A 21,722-nucleotide genomic window follows, 5' to 3' on the forward strand; every position below is an offset into this window, starting at 1 on the left:
CATTACCTAATATATACAGTAATTTCGTGTTAACATACACAGAAAACCTAATTAAGCACCCTCTGGACTTACTATCTCCCGTCTCATCTGAGATAAGATGCCAAACTAAATTTCATCTGAAAGATGAGTCTCCTGACTCACAAAAACACAAATATTGATGCATGTACCTTTCTTATCATGTACCCTTCTTTGCCTTATGCGATTTAGATGTATCAACTGCCACTCCCGATCTAATGCAGTTCACATATTGGCCAAAAAGTAAATGTTAACGGCTGTCTCTCCAGTGAACAAATTCTACACGCTGGCGTCCCTCAGGGGTCAGTCATTGGTCCATTATTATTTTTTATTTAAATTAATGATATATGCCATGAATGTTTGTTCGCAGATGATACTAGCATTGGCATATCATCTCCAGATATATATATATATATATATATATATATTGAAAACTCCATATGTATAATAGAATAGTAGAATAGCTAGAATAGTAACAGAATTAACTAAGTATTCCTCCCGTCGCAGCCTGTATCACGAAACTGTATGGTAGCCTTTAGCGTATAGATGAAACGTCAGCAAACTTGTAACTATGTATAAAATAATAAATAAGCAATGTCCTTCATATGTAACTGATCTTATACCACCATCTGTGTCACAGAACGTCAGATATAATCTCAGACACGGACATGATTTTGAAGTACCATTTGCATGGACATCTACGTTTATAAGGTCTTATGTTATCGTTCAATTGATGGATCACTTTTTGTGGATGATTTTAACATATCATGTTGTGGTAAAAACATGCATACTATAGAAAGACAATTGCAACTGTGTCTAAATAAGATAAATAAATGGTCGTTGGAAAATGGTTTTAAATTCAAAAACAAATTGTATCTATTTTTTGTAGAAAATATAAACCTCCTTACGACCCTGATTTAGTTTTAAAAAGCACTCCAATTAAAGTTGTAAAAATAAAAGGCTAAATTCATGGGGATTATTTTTGATCACAATTTAACCTTTTTACCACACATCAAATATTTGAAAAATAATTGCCTGAAAGCTCTGGACCTTCTGAAAGTCGTTTCAAATTCAAAGTGGGGAGGGGTTCAGAAAACCCTCCTTCATCTGTACAGGGCACTTATCCGCTCTAAACTGGATTATGGCTCCATCATCTATGGTGGAGCCTGCAAAAGTAATTTAAAATTATTAGATAGTATTCATCATCAAGGCCTGAGGCTTTGCCATGGAGCCCTCAGAACATCCCCCATCAATAGTCTGTATGTAGAGGCCTCACTAAAACAACGTCGAATAAAACTCTCATTGCAATACCTCACAAAGCTCTATTCAAATCCTACTTATCCTCCATATGATTGCATTTTTAATCCTTAATTCCTTCACTTGGTCTACGAATCAAATCTTACATTTCTGCTGCCAAAATTAATCTTAAAAATATAGCTCCAACTTATTTTTGACCTCTCCCCCATGGCAGTTGGTAGAGCCAGAGATTGACCTGTCATTAACTAAGTTTAAGAAATCAGAAACAAACCAACTCATCTATCAACAAGAATTTAATGAATTGCGGAACACATATAACACATTTAAATCTATATTCACAGAGGGATCCAAAGATGGTGACCGTCGTTGGATCTAGGATTATGTCTTCACGACTACCCGATAATAGTTCTATTTTTACAGCCTAATCCCATGCAATTTTAACAGCCATAAAATATATTGGTAAAAAAACTAGGCATAAGCAATTTATATTATTTTCCTTACTCCCTCGTGTCTTCATGCTATTAAAAATATATCATGTAAGCATCCACTTTTAATTGAAATTATTGAATTATATAATCAACTTGCTACAGGCCAATACGACATCGTTTTTCGTTGGTTACCCAGCCATGTTGGAATCATTGGTAACACAAAGGCCGATGTCTTGCTTGACTGTATTGATTTTTCTATCACAAGGGATAAATATTTCAAAGTTTCATCGTTAAAGGATCTGTTTAACAATATCAGCTCTCATTTAATCCTTAGTCTTTTAAAAGAAATAGAACTTGTACATAAATTTTGATAAATGTGTTATGTAATTAATATATGATCTTTTAATATTGGTAGAATAAATTGGATAACTAAGATTGTCAGTGGCTGTACCTCGAAGGGGGTTGAAGTAGTGTAAAAGGATTGTCCCCCGGAGATCCACGTCATTCACAGTATATTTATTACTACCACGTTTTTGATCGCAGAATATATGTTCTTTTAATTCGGCTAAATTGACAATATTCGCCAACCACTGAAGGGATGGTGTAAATCCTGCTGGGGTCCATGCAGGTAGCAAAAGTACTGTAAGTCCCCATGGACCCTAGCGTGGTGATCTACCTTCAGTTGTTGGCGATCTATAGCCTGTTTTTATATTGTGTTGCAAAATGATAATATATTTTTAGATGCTCTCTAACTAGTTTTATGTAAATCTGTGATATTCTAGTTATTATACTGCCCTTCATTGGCAGAATTTTATACAGTTTAAAATATATTGTTAATGTCAAATTTTGTTTCGTCACTGAAATATTGCCGATGTGACGTTAAACTTTAACTCACTCACTCTTATGTTATCGACACATAAGGCCAATGGAATAATCTATCATCAGAAATAAGGGATAGTTCGTCAATATCGTCTTTTAAAGCAGTCGCATCTGAACAGCCCACATCACCACCTATGCACTTTTATTGTTGTAAGAAATCTACAAACATATTGTACACTAGATTGAGACACAATTGTAGCACACTAAATTCCGATCTGTTTCGTGTTCACTTATCTAATACTATTTCCTGTAAATGCGGAGCTCCTTGTAAATATTCATTCCATTTCTTCTTCGAATGTACCTTTTGTGATGATGACTGACAGCTATAGATAATCTTGGATGACACATAACTCTAAATAGTATTCTTTTTGGTGACCCAAACCTTAATCTTTTCCTGAATACAAAATTATTCTTGTCTGTACACAAATTTGTAGAAACGACTGACAGATTCAGTAGCTAGCATATTATTGTTTCCAAATTGTTAATCATTAATATTGCTAAGTTTATAGATAAACATTAAAATGTATAATATTTGCATATGTATGAGATGCACACTGTCTTCACTTTCCAGCACATTGTATATATCCTTCATATGTTCACTGTATATATATTGTGCACTATGTTTCTACAATGTCAAACTTCAATTGTAAACTTTCATTTCCATTTTGCAATATTATGTTTAACTGTATATAGGGATATGGCGGTAAAAAGTGTTGCACTTGTGCTCAACCCTTTGTCTTTTAGGACAATAAAATATGTTTAATAATAACTGGATCTTGCGCCATGTTTCCAGATTCCAGGCACTATGCCAAACGAGCCACTATACCCATCAATGATCAAACTATATGAAAAACCCAATCGTTGATTCAACGATTACCTCAGAGAAGAGAAAACGCCAAATGAGAACCACTAGGGAAAGGCAACAGGACTCAATAATATAAGTGTCGTGTTTAATGATGTACATTTACATTATGTCACACATGTTCCACTCAAGCATGTGTAACCGAGGCAAAACCAATCCCGAAGCATAGTAAGGATAGTGACCCACGTGATCCCTTGAGCTACAGACCACTTACCATGTTATCCATCCCCTCCAAGATCTACGCCTGTGTCATAAACCAGAGTCTATTCCAGTATCTTGAAGTCTTGGATATCCTTGTAGACGTACAGAAAGGATTCAGAACAGGGCGATCTTGTTCAGACCATGTTTATAGTATTTGTAGTGTTGTTAATAACAATAATAATATGTAAAAACACTTACCCGATTCAAAGACTTCAAAGGGCCTTTGACTCTGCTATAGTCAAACTAATGGAATAAGACATCTCAGGGAATATTATACAAGCCATCAGATCACTGTATGACAACGTTTTATGCACTGTGCACGTTAACAAGCATGAAAAAAGGTATCAAGACGGGTGTAAAATAAGGATGCACCTCATCTCCTACATTGTATATTGCAATATATATCAACGATCCTGCAACATAATTGAAACAGCTGTGGAACACAGATCGATGATGTTAACGTTGAAGTGTTTCTGCATGACTGAAGACTGACAGTCTTCAAGTGATGAAAACATCCTACATGCATGGAAGTGGAGATTGAGCATGAGCATAAGAAAGACAAGCATTGTACGTTTCAAAAGGGAAAGCGTACGCCAAAATAACAGGATTTCCTGTGGTTACGTGACAATCGACTACGCTGTCAGCTACCGTGTCATGGACCTCTGGCTGTTGTTGCATTCTCATTGCTGTAGTCGCTAAGCGGTCAGGAAATGGTAAAATCGGCAATTGTTATCAGAAGCACTGGATTTCCTTAGCCATAAGTATTATTCATGTGGTAGTATGCATCTTAATATTGTTACACGATTGTAATACAGTATTGTACAGTCTGTGTTATTATATTGATAAGGCATATGGGGTGCATGTAAATATAAAGAAGTATATTCAATACAAAACAGAGCCGAATATTTCTTTGAGTAAGAAGAAATACATGTAACCTAGCTATTCAAGGCGACATGGGGTGGCAGGACCACCGGCTGAGACTCGACTTTGCACGATTGCTTGAAATTAAAACCGACTGGCCCACAGCATTCGTCAGTGGTCACTGTCAAGGGGGAAATCCTGATAAAGAAAAACTCAACCTGTTTTCAACGATCTTGTGCTTACTGACATGACCAACTACAGATCACCTACCTGGGTTTTGAACAATATTTCAACACAACTTACTGCCATAGATAAAAGAAGATGGCTTCAAAACGTACGGTCAATACCAAAGCTTTGAACGTATAAACTGTTAAAGTCTGGTTTGTGCACAGAATTGTATACCATCTTATATCATTTTATTGTACATTCTCGCCCCAGACTCGGTTGTAGTGATAATATCCATGTGAAAGACACATTTCTGACAATGCAGCTTTTTCTTGTGGATATATACATGAAAATGTATCACACTACATCTTTACCTGTTCCATAACTCATGATATAAGACATTATCCATTCTTCTACACTGAGTGAGTTGATGTTAACACAATATTACTTGTTACTGTTAATTTTACAAAAAGAAAACAAGTATTAATGTAGATATCTTGATATCAGTAAATTCATCCAAAATGTGAGACTATATTTCCTGCATGTATACAAGTCTTTTACCACCCATAACACCAAATTGGTGTACATGACCACTTACTTCTGTTAAAATATTCAGTTTATCATCATGCATATGGCATGTATATTGTAGCTAGGCTAGAGGTCGACACGGGCGGATTTAGTAACCAACCTATCCCAACAACTCCACGATTCTGAATATTTTATAATGATTCTGTCGAAGATGAGAATCATTTCCTTCAGAATATCCTATGCCATTTTTACGATGACATCCGCTCTGCAGAATTACCAGCCATATCCAACCCAAACTATACTCCTGACATGAATACTTAATGATCTAGTACCTACAGTAGATACCACGTGTTTTAAATTGCTTACCCATAGAAAATTGTGTTTAAAATCATAACTCAAGTTGTATGTCTTATAAGTTTACTAAGTCTTCATCCATTGTATCTCTTTAGGAATACAGTATTCAAATATGCTATGTTTACATGAATTATATAATAAATGTACCCATGTAAATAAGTTTGTTTGAATTTAAGTGTATATGTTTGTGTCCGTCTGTGTGTGTGAGTGCGTGTGCGAATATGTCAGCTTGGTGTGCGTTTGTGTGCGTTTGTGCATGTATGTCAGGCGGGATCCAGTGTTTGTGTGTACGAATATGCGCTCGCTTTGGATTAAGAATGAATGCGTTTATGTACTCATCAATGTATTTACATACATGTGTGTGCACATGTGTCTGTGTACATATTAATGGTAGGCATATATATTGCGTGCGTAGTTGGGTTGATGAGTGTGTAATTATGTGTGACTGTGTGTGTGTGATTGTGTGTGTGTGTGTCTGTATGTGTGTATGTGAGAGATTGTGTGTGATTGTGTGTGTCTGGGGGAATGTATATCCGTATTTGGCATTACTTTGTATATTTAATACTGTTAATGACATATGTCTCGCATCACCCTCTCTGGGTGGCACGTGTACACCATGTATTATGGAACTTGACTTCAGTTTTTCAATGCTATGTACTGTACAAATGGCGACACTATAATAAACAGTTTTATATTGTACCACTGCCATCGTCCAAACATACATATGCGCAGGGGCAGACGGGTGATATCGCTATTTACACATTGACCAGGGGAATGATAACAACTGGTAATATGATTATGCTGTGGGATACTCACGACATGAGGCTTTCACAAAAGTAAGTCTTGCTTAATATGTAATGGATTTCGCAAGGATGCAGCACCAAAATCTTTCCTGAAATGTGTTTACTCAGCGTCTAAAGGGCGATTTTCAACAGCTCTTGCACAGCGACTTATACAGACGTTTCACTTACTGCTATCATCTCCAAATGTAATTATCAAAGTACAAATAGTATTAGTAACACAGCAAAGTTTTTGTTCTATGCAAATGTGGAAAGATCCTATATCTGAAATACAATTATCAATATATAATATATGTAATGTCTCTATTATTTCTTATATGTATGTAATGCACACTGGTTTGTGCATTGCCATATGTATTTACACAAAGGCCTGTGGCCTACACGAACTGACATAAAATGATGAAGATTAATGAAATCAGGATCACTTAGAACAATAATTAAGAATAATTTCTGTTTCATCATATGAAATGAATCACATGCGTTTGTTTTGTCCTCAGGATCAGGCAGCTGTGCATTAACATTTACTTTGAAACTTGTGTTTTTGCTTTTGAGTCAACGGAACTTTACACAAGGCCCCTAATTATAGAATAACCCACGAGGTACAAGTGATTACGGAAAATATGTCACGAGTAAAATAAATGTTTATTCTCTGGTGTTGACGTTTAATATTTATCGGGAACATTCTATCGTCTCACTCGAGATTGGATTGGTTGGGGGAAATGCTGATTGTGGTGCAAAACAACATTCAACCAATCGCTCAAAAAAGCTACACAAACAGTGCACAAGGTTTTATTTTTTCAGCATGCCATACATATACCTTATCCACCAATACTGCACCATAAATGGACTGGCTATTCTATGTACATGTTTTGGAAAAGTAACATCTTGCAAAATTATCTTAAAGTTTGTATCCTCTTTTCATTTTGGCATTACGGCAAAGACTTGAGTCGGATGATATTCTGAGGAAACATGATGTGTGATATGTCTACTGATCTGACACAGGAGACCATTTTATATACAAAAGATACATTGTTTGCATTTGTAAATCTTCGTGTTGCCTAGCACCATTTTATCTGATGCCTTCTTAGTGGTGTAGTTCCATTCAAGGTTGCCATTCACTGATGTTCTGTTTTTTGTATATTAAACTATCTTGTTTGTTGGAAAATATAAATAACTTGACACATGTATACATTCGAGCCTGATACTACTTTGTGGACATTTGGATCCAAACACTCATTGATAAAAAATACAGCATGACATTCGTAAACCGTCTTGTTCCCTGGTGCCATTTTACCTGCAACATTCAAATGACCACACGCTGCACATTACCATTAATATGGGGAATCCTGTTAGTTTGAAAACCTAGTCTATCAGACAATAAAGATTGCTTTTGGGAACATGTATGTGTAATAAAAGGGACGTACACACGTTTGAGTTTGAATGCTAGCAAGTAGTATCGGTCTCTCAAGGTACTATTGATTTTATTAGTATATGAGTAGGCACGTGTACATCTACTCACTATAGTCCCGGACACCCAGAAGTGAGCTGTCTCTGACTTGATGCTCTGTGAACATTAGCGCAAGCAGTCGCCGGGTTAGATCTTTATTTAAGCTGTATTCAGAAAACAGAATGGTGCTTCAAGGCAGCTTTCGAACCTTCTTCATTGCATTGACAGCCTTCATGGCAATCAGATTTTCAAGTTGCAAAAATCGGACGACAGACACAGCGGCAGGTGTCTTTCTTTCTTTCAAGAACATTGGCATCACATTATGCCAAGTCAAATGTACTGAGCATGGTTTGTGCCTGAGTATTGAATACAACATTGAAACTTTAACCTGCCGCCTATCAAGCATGGACTTAAAGAACGCAGAAGAAGGATGCATCGTTCGGCTTAAACTTGACTCAGATGTGAGTAGTGTGTTGTCAGTGTACACACTGTAATTTGTTGTAATCGTTGATCGAAGGCTGGGTTCTTTGACATAATTGATTATAAAACATTAGGTTTTGTTTAACTTTTAGACATTTGGGACTGTCCATGTTCTATTATTATCTCCTTAACTGTAAATGAATACACAAAATAACATGTACTCTTTGGAGGTGTCTGTTGTATTTGAATTTATCAAAACAACTATTATGACTTGTAATTTCTGCAAGGAATTATGTGACATCAATTGGTTTTTTCTAGACAATTTGGCCTCATATTTTAAAATAACTTGGTAAAGACATGCTGAATCTCCCGAGAGACAAAGCATCTTGTGAAAGAAAAGAAACTCTTTTCTCTTTCACAGTAAAGAGCGTGTTTTGAAGAAGTGACGAAATGAATGCATCCTCTCTCTCAACCCACATGTCTGGGCCAGATATTTGACTTGCCCTCTAATGTGAACGTTGAAGTAATGATGAATATGTCCTATACCCAAACCTTCTTTGTCAAGAAATATCAAACCATTATATATATCCTGGTTTTGCGACCATGTCTGAACAATAAAAATACCATTTCTGTCAAGTCTGAGCTAATTTGGAGAATTAAATGTCTTGCGTAGGTAAGATGATGTTCCTGACTATTGAATGACAATGCTGCATATATTTGATACTTCAATTGCAGTAATAACAAAGTTGGTATAGAACTTATATTGAGGAAAATTGATAACCCCGAAAACAATGGATCTGGGAAGTTCCATGATGAGATATCACAATCCTGAAAACATCAGCGAGTGTCACCGTCCTGTGCGGTTATGACCGATTCCACCCTCCTCCTCATACCTCCAGTGAGTCTCCTGATACGATCAAGAGGTAACTGCTGCCACTCCCGATGCAATGCAGCCATGTGACATACACTAAGTCAATCGAAGTCTCCGGTGATGAGCAGTTCACAAGGGACATCTGATGACCCTTCAGGAATTCAAACCAAATGATTAAGTCGGTTTCAGAGAGTTCTGATAGCCAGATGCCTGTCGCCTCACAAGTTGTACTAAAGCCCTGACTTCCTCTACAGTTGTCTTTCGGGGTGGCCCTGGTCGTGGAAGGACGTTTTACTTCTCGTGTCTGTGGGGGTGTTCTTAAGAGTCTGTTGATGACATTATAGTCATAGCCAAGTTGGCGTCCAATGGCTCTGCGTGACATATCTGTGTCATGCATGCTAATAATTTGCATGCAGAGTGCTTCTGGCACTCTCCTGCGGACCATGGTTGCATGTGCTACTAAACAACAGGATAACTGCGACTTTATATACCCTTACTTGCATCAACATCAAAGTCCTTTTCCTGAAACTCGAGGGTCTCATGCTTCATATGTCTGTGTGTTTGGGCGACTATCATGTCGAGATCGACAGGCATTCTGTGAATGAGTATCATGAAACTTGAATTTTTATAAACGAGTATATCACTGTTCTTATTTTGTCAGGGGTGCTTGATTAATTTGTAGGTGCATGGTGAAAGACGTACCCCCTTACGTCATATTAAGAAACTTGATAAAAAGACATCTAGAGACAGAAATAAATGCATGTGTCATAACCTGTGCATTATGTTCACGTCTAGAGAGATAGCAACATACATAATGCCCTTCCTTGAAAAACCCTGATCAAGCGACCCTAAGGCAATATGCAGTGAATCAACATTTGTCTGTCTTCAGGTCCCTGAAGGCCCCTGTTCCTCCAAGTCTTGCAAGCAAGGCATGAGGTGTCTGGTGACTGGATCTGAAAAGGCAGCCTGTGTTGAAGGTGACGTCCAGAATTTGTTAAAATTAAAAAGATATACATGTGTGACATTTTCTGATGCAATGGAGTATCAAGATGCTGTTATTATAATATGGGTTTAGCATGTGTTTCTATATATTGAAATCTGAAACATATGTGCTTATGTGTTTCGACAATTCAATTTATACCTTTTTTTTATTTTTTCATTTATGAAAGCAAAATTGTGCAAGAAATTATTATATTTTTTTCACCTCAATAAACACTCCAAATCCGACACCATCGGGGGTTTTCGATTATAAGCATTGGTTGAAAAAAAAAAAATGACACTGGAATTTACTGCGAGAGGAGGATGTTATCAATCTCCTCCCTATTCGTGATTGACAACCAGTATTTCTATTTCTCGGGTTTTCGTTGGAGAGCACTCGCGGCGCTTGTACCTCCTCGGGGGCGGTCAGGTAGCCTAGTGGTTAAAGCGTTCGCTCGTCACGCCGAAGACCCGGGTTCGATTCCCGACATGGGTACAATGTGTGAAGCCCATTTCTGGTGTCCCCCGCCGTGATATTGCTGGAATATTGCTAAAAGCGGCGTAAAACCATACTCAGTCAGTCAGTCAGTTGTACCTCCTCGGGGAAGTGTTAAAAATGTCACATTGAAACTTTCAGACGCCCTTGGTAGGCTGTCCTATGAACTCTTGAGTAAACATTAATTGTCTCCTTACCCATGAACGTAAAGGATCAATAGGCCCAGGGACTCTTAAAATGTGATTGTCTGTTGAACAATGATGCTAAACAAGTTCTCGCGAGCTTAATTAAAGGAAATGAGTGTGGGATCCCTGAAAAGTATAACCCGGGCTATAATCAAGTCTGGACCAGACAATCCAGTCATTGACAAAATGAGCATCGATCCACACAATTGGAATACTATGACATGCATCAACCAAGTCCGCGAGCCTGACCAACCGATCGCGTTAGTCGCCTCTTACGACAAGCATCGTCGCCTTTTACGGCAAGCATGGGTTGCTGACGACCTATTCTACCCCGGATCTACACGGATAAATTGATAACTGCTAACAATGCAGTGTGTCGATAACATCTGGGTTAACAAATACGCTCACAGTACACATGACACATCAGTTATCTGTAGTAGTGACCGATGTACTGAAAGGTGGATCTCCTCGCGATTTGTTACTATTTGCCTTATTAGCTCACTGATTTTGTTGCTATCCTATTCTGGGTCAGTTGTTTTCAGATAAAGTCCCAGACCCTCCCCAAACCCCAATCCACCTCCCCCCACCACCACCCCACACACACATACACACACCTCAACCCCACCGCTCCCACACCCAGTATATCAGATGATCGCTCCTTTCGTGAAAAGCTATGATAGTCCCAGAGAACACTTTCAAACAAGGTTATAAATACTCCAACAGACAATACGAAGACTAATTCATTAAACAATGATACACCAGGTCCTTCAATAATTAACGTGTCTCTTTTAATAAGAGAAGCTAGTGCCAGTTTAGAACAATGCTGTTTATATGTGAAACAGTGTTGACGAACATGGGAGGATTTCAAATTAGTAATTTAAGAAATCTATTTTCGTTTCTATTATTAAAAACAAAAGTTCAAATTCTGATGAGTTTAATACACCGTGTGAAAGTAGAATGCCTTCAATTATTTATGTTTCTTTAGTCAGCATTTCTTTACCATTTTGGTAAAACAATGCTCAGCACGGGTGATGCGATATAGATGGATGTTTCAGGTTTCAAAGACTCACTTTACAGGGATTGTATCTATTACCTTGCTTTAAATCTATATCTGCCTTATTCTAAGTCCAAAAGTCTTTTTAATGATAGACCCACTCACTAGATTATAGACCCATTAGCTGGTTTAGTTTGTGCTGACCTTAATGCAACTACTGGCAATATTCATGAGTAAAATCAGTATGGTATTTTTTATCATCTATCCTATCATTTGAAAATTAATTTAATGAAGATTACCAATAACAGGAAAACTTCAATATATATTGGTCTGGCAAAGTTTATCAAAATTATTAAAGTTCTGTCCGGTTTTGGAACTTTTAAAGGTTAATTGTGAATTTATGTGTATATATCCTATTCGAACACTCATCTGAATATTATAAAGTTTTGGATCTATCGTCTTTTTCTAAATACAGTGAAACCCAACTTTTACTTGCGTACCATTATTGAATCTTCTAACCCACGGTCTTTACGCATTGTTATGCATCTGCACAGAGTGGTCAAAGTTCTTGTCTGACACGTTGATTGCTACAAGGGTGAATCTAATCAATACTGTTGAGACATCAGGTTGTGTCAAGACAATCTGTCTGATAATCTCAAGGGCAACCTGGTAGCATCAAGGGATCAAGATAATCCTAAATAAACTTTAAACATGTGACATCACCCCTTCTACAGAACACATGATCATTGCTTACCCACATTTGATGTTTATTAACTCCCTAATTAGCTCATTTGCAAGATGAACTAAACGTTAACTCATTGTGGATTGGGGATTAACATGGCAATTAGTGTCGGGTGGGTATACACGATTGTCCATTTTTCCGCCGTCTGATCACATGAAAATTAATATTTCAAGGTATTGTTTTAACCAACACCAATGTATTTCTTGACACACACCAAAAAAACAACACATTCAATCTGCATTATCTTTAGATTGGTATATTGAATAACAATCCCAAAACGTTAGGTGACATAGTTTATATAAATATTTTGGAAACTGAATCTGTTCATTCGGTAGACATTTTACCTGATTTTTTGAGTGAGTGAGTGAGTGAGTGAGGTTTTACGCCACTTTAAGCAATATTCCAGCAAAATCACGGCGGGGGACATCAGAAATGGACTTCACACATTGTACCCATGTGGGGAATCGAACCCGGGTTTTCGGCGTGAACGTGAACGCCTTAACCGTTTGGCTCCCCCACCGCCCCTCCTGTCCACCTAGAACACAGATAGTACAATAGTGTGGTGTGATGTCAAAGGAGTCTCAATGCCTGTCCTCCTAAGCGATAATCTGACTCTTAGACGTAATATCAGAATCGACACTTTCGATTTATGGTATATGCAGAAATGTAAGTGGTAATGGGTTTTAGGATAAGGGTTTAGATTTATTAGTCAATATAAAGTGAAGTGCAAAGGAAACACAAGATAGAATAACAATAGAAAAACCTATTGAAATGCCAAGACTAACATCAAAACAACGCGAGAGAGCATTTGAGATAGTCTAGATGGGGGCCATACACACCCTCATGGCAATAACCTTTGGCTGTTCCCAAGTTGCCGTTGGAAACTTGCTGCACCGTTTCAGACAGACTGGAAGGACGTCGGACAGGCCAGGGACAGGGAGACCACGGGTCACTACACCACAGGAAGACCTGTATCTGCGAACGTTGCACCTCCGCAAGCGCTTCCTCACAGTGACGTCTTCGGCAGTGACTGCTTTAGGTCGGCGGGTGAGCACACATAGCGACCAGAAGACTTTGGGCAGCATGTATCAGGGCCTACCGACTGTTTAGAGGACAGATGATGACCGCTGAACATCGACGCAGTCGAATAAGATTGGCTAATAGAGTGTGACGGTGGAAGCGTCGGGATTGGCAACGTGTGGTCTTTACGGACGAAATCTGGTTTTTGTTTGTTTAGAGTTGATGGCAAACGTGTTTACCGTCGCAAAGTTGAACGGACAGCTGTTTGCTGCGTTCAAGAAGTCGCCAACAACAACGTCAACATCTAACCGTGTCCGGCATGTTCTTCTGACTAATCACACAAAGGACACCTCTGGGACGTCTTGGACAGGCGAGACACCCTCCCGCCAACTCAGTCTTTGCTTGTATGGAGGCACGGGGTAGCCACATTCGGTATTAAAGTGACTAAGTTAGTGTCTGTGACCACTTTCCCTGTTTGAATGAATTGCAGTGAAAACTTCACAACTGAGATTTAAGCTACCACTGATTTTGTTTGTCTGGTGTACAATATTTAACCACGAATTGTCACCTTGTTCAATACTTTGTGTAATTGGAGGTTTATTAAATACACTTTACCTCAAACTCTTGTTATTTTAAATTGATTAATTACAGTCATTTCCATCAGGTTTCTTTTGTCGTTCAGTTCAGATAATCCATTAAACATTACAATACATTGAACACAATTTGAATAAAGTCATTTTGGATTGCAGAACCTGGTGGCATGCGTCAGCCATGTGTGGATGACGACGACTGCTACATCAATGGTTCCTTGTGCTACAAGGGACGGTGCATGTGCACACCAGGTCTCAGCTACCACAAGGCGGGACAAGCATGTGTCAGGAGTGAGTCATTAAAATTACGAACAAACAAATCATGTTCGGACACAGTTATGATCTCATGATTCTCGCTGTCTTTTATCACTAAAATATAATGAGAATTTTGGTGTTCATTTTTGTCAAAACCTCTTCGATTGCAAATCAAATTATATGTGAGTCTTTTCAAGGGGTTCAAACAGGTTATTACTATAGAGAAAACGTGAAATATCTGAAAGAACTGGGACCCACATTTGTTTGTTTATTGTTTAACGCTGCACTTAAAAATATTCCAGCTCTATGACAGCGGTCCATAAATATTCGTGCGATGAACATCGATCCATGCGATTGGCATATGATGACATGCATCAACCAAGCCAGCGCGCCTGACCTTCCAATCCCATAAGTCACCTCTTACGACAAGCATAGTTGCCTTTTACTGCAAGAATTGGTTGCTGAAGACCTATTCTACCACGGACCTTCACGGGTCAGGGTATCCTCAACAGGGAGGATTGGATATTTCAAGGCAAAGTGTTGAAAAGTATATTATTCTAAAACAATGTCATACCAGTGGACTGGATCGACCAAGGGAGTTTTTTTCTCCGGCCTATTCTCTGTTAGTTTTTTTGACTGGCATGGTATAAATGTTTTTTATAGATTAGCCATCAACAGAGACTAATTCGCACCTTTGTATTTCAGGGTGCAGGGTGTATGGGAAGATCATGTCTGTTTACGAAGAGCTGTCCATAACAGAGCACAATGATTTCGTATCGCAATTGACACCAAATGCAAAATGCATCCATAAGTGTACGGCTGAAAAAAGCTTTTTGTGTTTGAGTGTGGACATGTCTTCAAATGGCACCACTTGCCTCCTGTCTAGCTCCGGGTACCTTGACGTAAGCAAAAGCGACAGACAATCTGGAGATGTTGGTTGGCTGTTTGGAACCCGAGATTGTGAATACCCCTAAATAATGCTATTGTCTGTTGTGTGTTCAAGTAGTTTTCCCGTTGTGTTTGTCGCTGGTGTATGGACGTGAAATCCCTCTTGACCACAATGAACCAAAGTAGGTGACGTCATCTATTAATGCCAGAACAGTTTTCAGTCATTTTTGAAATTAAATGTCTCATGTAAAACATACACTATCTATGAAAGAAGGTAATCAAGATTAAATATTAATAATGCTATGTACATGAGTTCATCCTTTCGCTGTTTTCTTGAATGTCTGAACAGAACTGTACAATTGAGCCCTAGGTTGTGCAGCTCACCTGTTATGGTACTATATGTATTAGACAGACTCGCCCACAGCAGGTAAGCTACTTTTTACAGAGCTACAAACATCATACATTATTCGTAAGAGGCGACTTACGGAATCGGGTGGTCAGGCTCGTTGATTTGATTGATGCATGTCATCGTATCCCAAGTGCGAGGATCGTTGCACATGATGTCAATCACTGGATTGTCTAAACTCGATTATTTTACAGACCGCCGTCATACAGCTGGCATATTGCCGAGTGCGGCATTAAACTCCTTAAAAATACAAAACAAAACAAACATACATCATTCAGATGTCTACCATACAATTTTTGATTGCTTTACTGATGCCTTGAATGTTGGGAACTTGATCGAACAGTTTTGTTTGAACAACACTCATGTGAGGCTCTTTGAAAACTTCGTAGAAAGAGCATGCTCTACTGAAAGTAAATCAACCAAAAGCTGAAACTGCTAGAATATTGGACAGTTGGTGTCATCCCCCTTAGCATAGTCTTGTGGAGAGGTTTTTTGTCTTTGAATCTTTATGTACATATCTTGGTATGAAACGGAGGAGGCGGTCTCAATTGTCTCCTCTATCACTTGTTCAGGTAGGTACATCAATGGAAAGGAATTGCCTTTGTGAACGTTATTCAACAATATAATAACATATTCATATATGTGAAGCTTAATGTAAAGGTCTTGGCCAAATAGACCATGTTTTGTTTTTTTGCCCATCCGAACCGCCATTCGGATTCAAATGCATAACGATTCAGATCAGCAAAAAGGAGAGCACAACTGGTTCCCCCATGGTTCTACTTATGCCTTACCCATACAAGTTTATCGTGTGGTATAGTGATGCAAAAAGTTGAAAAGTCGTAGTGTCAAGTACTCGCTTTCCTTCTCCTGGTGCAAAAGTTGTGCTTGATATTATGGATAAGAAGCTCTCAAACTTTACCGAGTGCAATAACACCTGAAGAAATACGTCAGCGGATCCTTTCAGGTATGCAAAACATAAAGGAAGCTTTGGTGCATATGTATGTATACGAAAGCTTCCTTTAGGCTTTGCATACTGAACCAATAACATAGTTGACAGATGGGACAAGCGTGTGTTGGTATCAAAGCCACACAGTTAATTGAACAGTATCAAACGTCACAAGCACAATGCTAAAACATGCAAGTCGCACAAGTAACATGCCGTATGTGTGAATGTTAGGGTGACTGGTTATAACTGACGGCAATTGTTAGGACAGCCTAGTATTTAAGGCATGTGCTCGTCACGCCGAGGATCCAGGTTCGATTCCCGACATGGGTACATTGTGTGAAGCCTATTTCTGGTGTACCCCACCGTGAAATTGCTGGAATAGTGCTAAAAACAAAATTCAATCACTCACTTATAACATTTACATCTTTTATGAGGTTTTCGTGAACACCAGGGTTCCTGCATCATCATAACGTCTTATATCACTTATACGCTACTTCCGGTTCGTTGCCATGGGATACCTTTGTCCTAAGACTGCCAACTTGTGACAACTGAGTAGGGTCTTTAACTGGCATTTGGAACATGGTACGACTAACAAGGGAGATAATTCTATGGATATACAACTTCTTTATTACAATCAATGCGAGTGCTTGCTTGATAACGGTATCTAAACCGACACATCGCATTGATTGTCTTAAGGAAGCTATATATATATATATATATATATACAGTACGCTGCAGTTATAACGAACTCAAAGGGATCACTAATTTTAGTTCGTTAAAACCGATGTTCGTTATAAGCATATTATCGAACCGTTCGGCACAACAGAAACCTGTGATAGTGGGTTCGAATCCCGGTTCGCCCCGATTATGTTTTATATGTTCGTCAGCACCATACCCGTGCTCATGTGTTTCACCAAAGTGGTAAACGTCTGAGACCTGCATCACTTCTGGCTTTCCTCCCACATTAAGCTGACACGCCGTGATATAACTGTCATGCTGTAAAAAGCGGCGTTAAACCCAACTCACTCACTCACTCACTCACTCACTCACTCACTCGTTATAATAATATTTCAGCATATATACAGCACATGGTCGGGACCAAAAATAAGTTTGTTATATCCGTCAGTTCGTTATAAGCGTTTTCGTTATAATCAGTAGTTTACTGAATCTCCCTTGTTCAACTAAGAAAGTGTTGAGTTGTGATCTCAGCGATTGAACCTGTAAAATCAAATATTTCAAAATTAAGAAGTACAGGGGACTTGAACTGACATTTAAGTGTTTGTCAGTGTTTATCATCCTTCAGTGTAGACACGTAACGCATATGCTGACAGGACTCTGACAAATGAAACGCTTTTGTAATGCTATTAAATCTATGACTTAAACCGCTTGTTTAAATATTTTACGGAATCATTAAGCAATTTGTGATTTTCATCCCGTTGTATTTGTGCAACATAAATAAGTTTACATTCCTATGAAAGGGAAATAAGAAAGTTATATCCACATTTCCTTGGAGACTCAGTGTACCTTATAACTGTAAGGCTATTGGTCGATACACCTCAGAAAGTATGGGATAAATTAAAGATAATTAAAGGTATTTTGCATATGCAGTAGAGCCACTTTCAAATCGATATATTTTTCACTTTGATGTTATGGTATACGATAAATGGCTGAAATTGGGATTTCGAGCTGATGTAAGGCATGATATGAAAACGGCCATATAATACCCTCTAATCATAAGACCTGTGTGGTTGAGTGATTGGTAAATGGTAGTTCATTACTTGTAAGGATCGTTTCATTAATACTTACAAGTGAATTTAAAGACACAGTAGTTACAGACGATTGTACATAAACGTGAATGGGGTCATTAAATATTGATTCTGTACGTTGAATGTCAGGTGAATCAGTTGGGAAAAGACCCGAATAGATCCGTGGTAGAATAGCAGTCCCTGCTTGCCCTAAAAGGCGACTAACGAGATCGGGTGGTCAGGCTCGCTGACTTGGTTGATGCATGTCATCTTATCACGATTGCATGGGTCGATGCTCATACCGTCAAACTCGATTATTTACAGACCGCCGTCATATAGCTTGAATAATGCTGAGTGCGACGTTAAACAACAAGAAAACAAACAAACTGTTAGAGAAGAACAGCATCTTGGACAGTCAGAGTTAGTCTGAATTTGGATCAGTGTTACATTGTGTGTTTTTGGAGTATCGCAGTATCACGTGCACTCTAGCTTGGCAACGGTGTGAGAATCTACATTGAAACGTTCACTCCAGCTTGATAATGGTGTAAGAATCTCCATCAAAACGTTCACTCAAGCTTGATAATGGTGTACGAATCTACACTGAAACGTCGATTTATGCAATAAATAAGATGTTATCCATAAAGGTGTACGTTTTCCTTACTTAACGCTCAACGCTGAGAAATAGGTAAAGACGTATAGGAACAAGATACAGTAAACTACGGTCATAACGAACTCAAAGAGATCACCAATTTTAGTTCGTAATAACCGTTGTTTTTTATATGAATTTATACAGCATGTATGCAAAACATGGCCGGGACTAAAAAATAAGTTCGTTATATCGATCAGTTTGTTATAAGCGTGTTCGTTATAAACGTAGTTTACTGTATTGTGAATTTGACCGCATGATGTTGTGATTCACATACCTGCTCATATGGCCTGTTCCTGGTATATTGACCTGACATCCCTGTTGTGCAGAATAAATCAATGATATTGTTTGGAGACTGTCTGTATCTCTACAAACAAATGCATGTTAAAAGGGGACACACACAACTGTCACATCATTGATATTTTAGTTGTCCTCTTGAAGTTCCGAGCATGTACAGGTTATGATGTGTCAACACACTCATTTACCTCTTTATTAGAGTTATTCAACGTCTATGCTCTATTGAAAAAGTAACCTTGGCGTTCCAATAATGACAAGACCTGCTCCGTGGTCGTGTGGTAGACTGTCCGCCCAGTGAGAGGAGTGCCCGGAGATGGTCTCCGACCGCGTCATACCAAAAGACGTTAAAAGGTGGTACTTGTTGTTACCATGTCTGGCGCTCGGCATTAAGGGGCTTAAACAAGCACTGGTCTCGTAGGCGAATAGTACCCTGACAGACCTTGTTTCTTATCAGAGGCACGGGCTGTCGAGTCATCAGAGGCGCCACAATCCGTTGTGAGGAGTTACGTCCCTTGGACTCGCCAAACCCAAATGGCGCACTCACTCACGCTCTTAATGCCGAGCAGAAGTCAGGGTATGTCGTTTGTATAACGAGGCCATGGGGATCGAACATGTTTGTTTGGGGCAGATCGTTTGTACAGTAAACGCTTCAAGACATGCGACCTTTCTTGTCTGAAAGAAAGAGTAAAACAGTGTATATTTGACCTACAACATAATATTTTCCAGTATTTTCGGAAGCAGACTACCAGATATCAAATCGTTGGCCCTAACATTTAATCTTCAATATTTGTTTCTTTATGTATTACAAGTTGATATTCTAAGTATAAACGTGTGAATATGATATAAGAAATGTTTTGCTAGTTTAGTGAGTGAGTTGGGTTTAACGCCTCTTTTAACAGTATTCCAGTTATATCGCGGCGTGTCAGCTTAATGTGGGAGGAGAGCCCGAAGTGATGCATGTCTTAAACGTTACCACTTCGGTGAAACCCACGACCACGGGTATGGTGCTGACAAACCTAGAAACAGAATCGGGGCCGATTATCCGATGAAAGACATTCCAGTGAGGGTAAAAGGCAATATAGCGATGAAAGATTATATGAATGGATCACTGAAAATGAGTGAAGACACCAGATCTTTGCAAAAAGGATAAGCAAACAGGTAGCACCCGCCACTCACACAATTTTGCATATAAAAGTAAGTGTTCGTCAACAACCTTTCATTTGGCTGATGTGTTTCACAAGCTTGTCATTGCATAAACACCATTAATGTTAGGGAACGCACATTTTTCACTGCTATTTGACAGATGTCCAGTCCGGGTAGCAGCAGCAACTATGCATATGTATCTATGTTGGTGTACCGCCGATAATGTTACATTCGTGACATTTCTTAATTTCAAAGTAAGCAAAGTAATTATGGTTAGTTGTATGGTAAGTAACGATTGCATGCATTTGAAAGCCTGGAATATCTTTGCATTTACAAATATTAATGGTTTTGGAGCAGTGTTGGTGACAACGCCAAATACTGCATACTGCACGTGCTTCTCTGGACTTCCTTGCCAAAAAAGTCCCCACGCTCCCTAGCATCGTGGCCCAACTTTAGTTGATCGCAATCTATAGCCCTTTATATATTGTGTCGTTAGATGATAGTTTAATCTTTCACATGCCCGCAAGCAAGTTTTAAATACAGTCTGCGATAATCGAATTATTGTACTGTCCATCGATGACAGTATTTGATACACTCTACCTATATATGTTATTATTGTGTAGTTTTGTTTCGTCACGATATGGCTGAAATATTGCTGATGTGACGTGAAATGTTTACTCACTCACTCCTTGCTAAAAAGCAACACCCTTGCTCATATGTCAAGGCCCTCAACCTCACCGGATATGGCCCCGAATGAGCATCTCTTGGACACCGAATCTCTGCTTCCAGTGTGTCACATACTGTGCTGGACCTTCGAGGCAGTACTGGTCAGGTAATGGATGGAAGTAGCCCCGGTCTTCTTCCAGACTTTAACGACGTCTATAAGAAGACCTTGCACTGTCCGTGTCAACGCATATAGTTGCCATATCCTGTACTAAGAGAAGCTCACACCTGCCCCACTCAGTCAATGTTTTTGCTGAACCTTTGTTCAAGACCCCTCTGTCTTTCATCACTCTAATTGAATATTGGCGGATCACTGATTGTGAGCCATTTGGGTTACGTGATCCAGTAAACACCTGTCCTGTCTATGAAGTAAACAGTTTTGATATTTACCAACTAGACTTTTTAAAGGCTTTGAAATTGGTGGCTACTTTCTTATGCTGTTCAGTGTACATTGAAAACTTCTGTTTAATACACATCTTACTTCTGTTTGATTTTCATGAGAACATAATGTTATACTCTGGAACACATCAAAGGGCAAAATCTGAATGAATTAAAAAAAAATTAATGAAAATATTTCCAC

General features: G+C 38.7%; 1 protein-coding gene across 1 annotated transcript; it reads left to right on the forward strand.

Annotated features, from left to right (window-relative positions):
* The first annotated feature begins 9,984 nt into the window (after nt 1-9,984).
* On the forward strand, nt 9,985-15,434 carry LOC125376777. The gene is made up of 3 exons (XM_048388697.1): nt 9,985-10,065; nt 14,253-14,384; nt 15,054-15,434. The coding sequence occupies exons 1-3, from the start codon at nt 10,020-10,022 to the stop codon at nt 15,320-15,322; spliced, it is 447 nt and encodes a 148-aa protein (XP_048244654.1). The 5' UTR covers nt 9,985-10,019; the 3' UTR covers nt 15,323-15,434.
* Nucleotides 15,435-21,722: the final 6,288 nt, after the last annotated feature.

Source organism: Haliotis rufescens, unplaced genomic scaffold, assembly GCF_023055435.1.
Source record: "Haliotis rufescens isolate VD_foot unplaced genomic scaffold, xgHalRufe1.0.p SCAF_77, whole genome shotgun sequence".
Taxonomy (NCBI): Eukaryota; Metazoa; Mollusca; class Gastropoda; order Lepetellida; family Haliotidae; genus Haliotis; species Haliotis rufescens.

What these genes read in the sequence shown, in the direction of transcription:
- LOC125376777 (XM_048388697.1), top strand. Translation starts at nt 10,020, where the DNA reads ATGAGGTGTCTGGTGACTGGATCTGAAAAGGCAGCCTGTGTTGAAG. An exon ending in AAAGGCAGCCTGTGTTGAAG is followed by an intron (nt 10,066 to 14,252) that starts GTGACGTCCAGA and finishes TTTGGATTGCAG; the next exon opens with AACCTGGTGGCATGCGTCAG. An exon ending in GGGACAAGCATGTGTCAGGA is followed by an intron (nt 14,385 to 15,053) that starts GTGAGTCATTAA and finishes TTTGTATTTCAG; the next exon opens with GGTGCAGGGTGTATGGGAAG.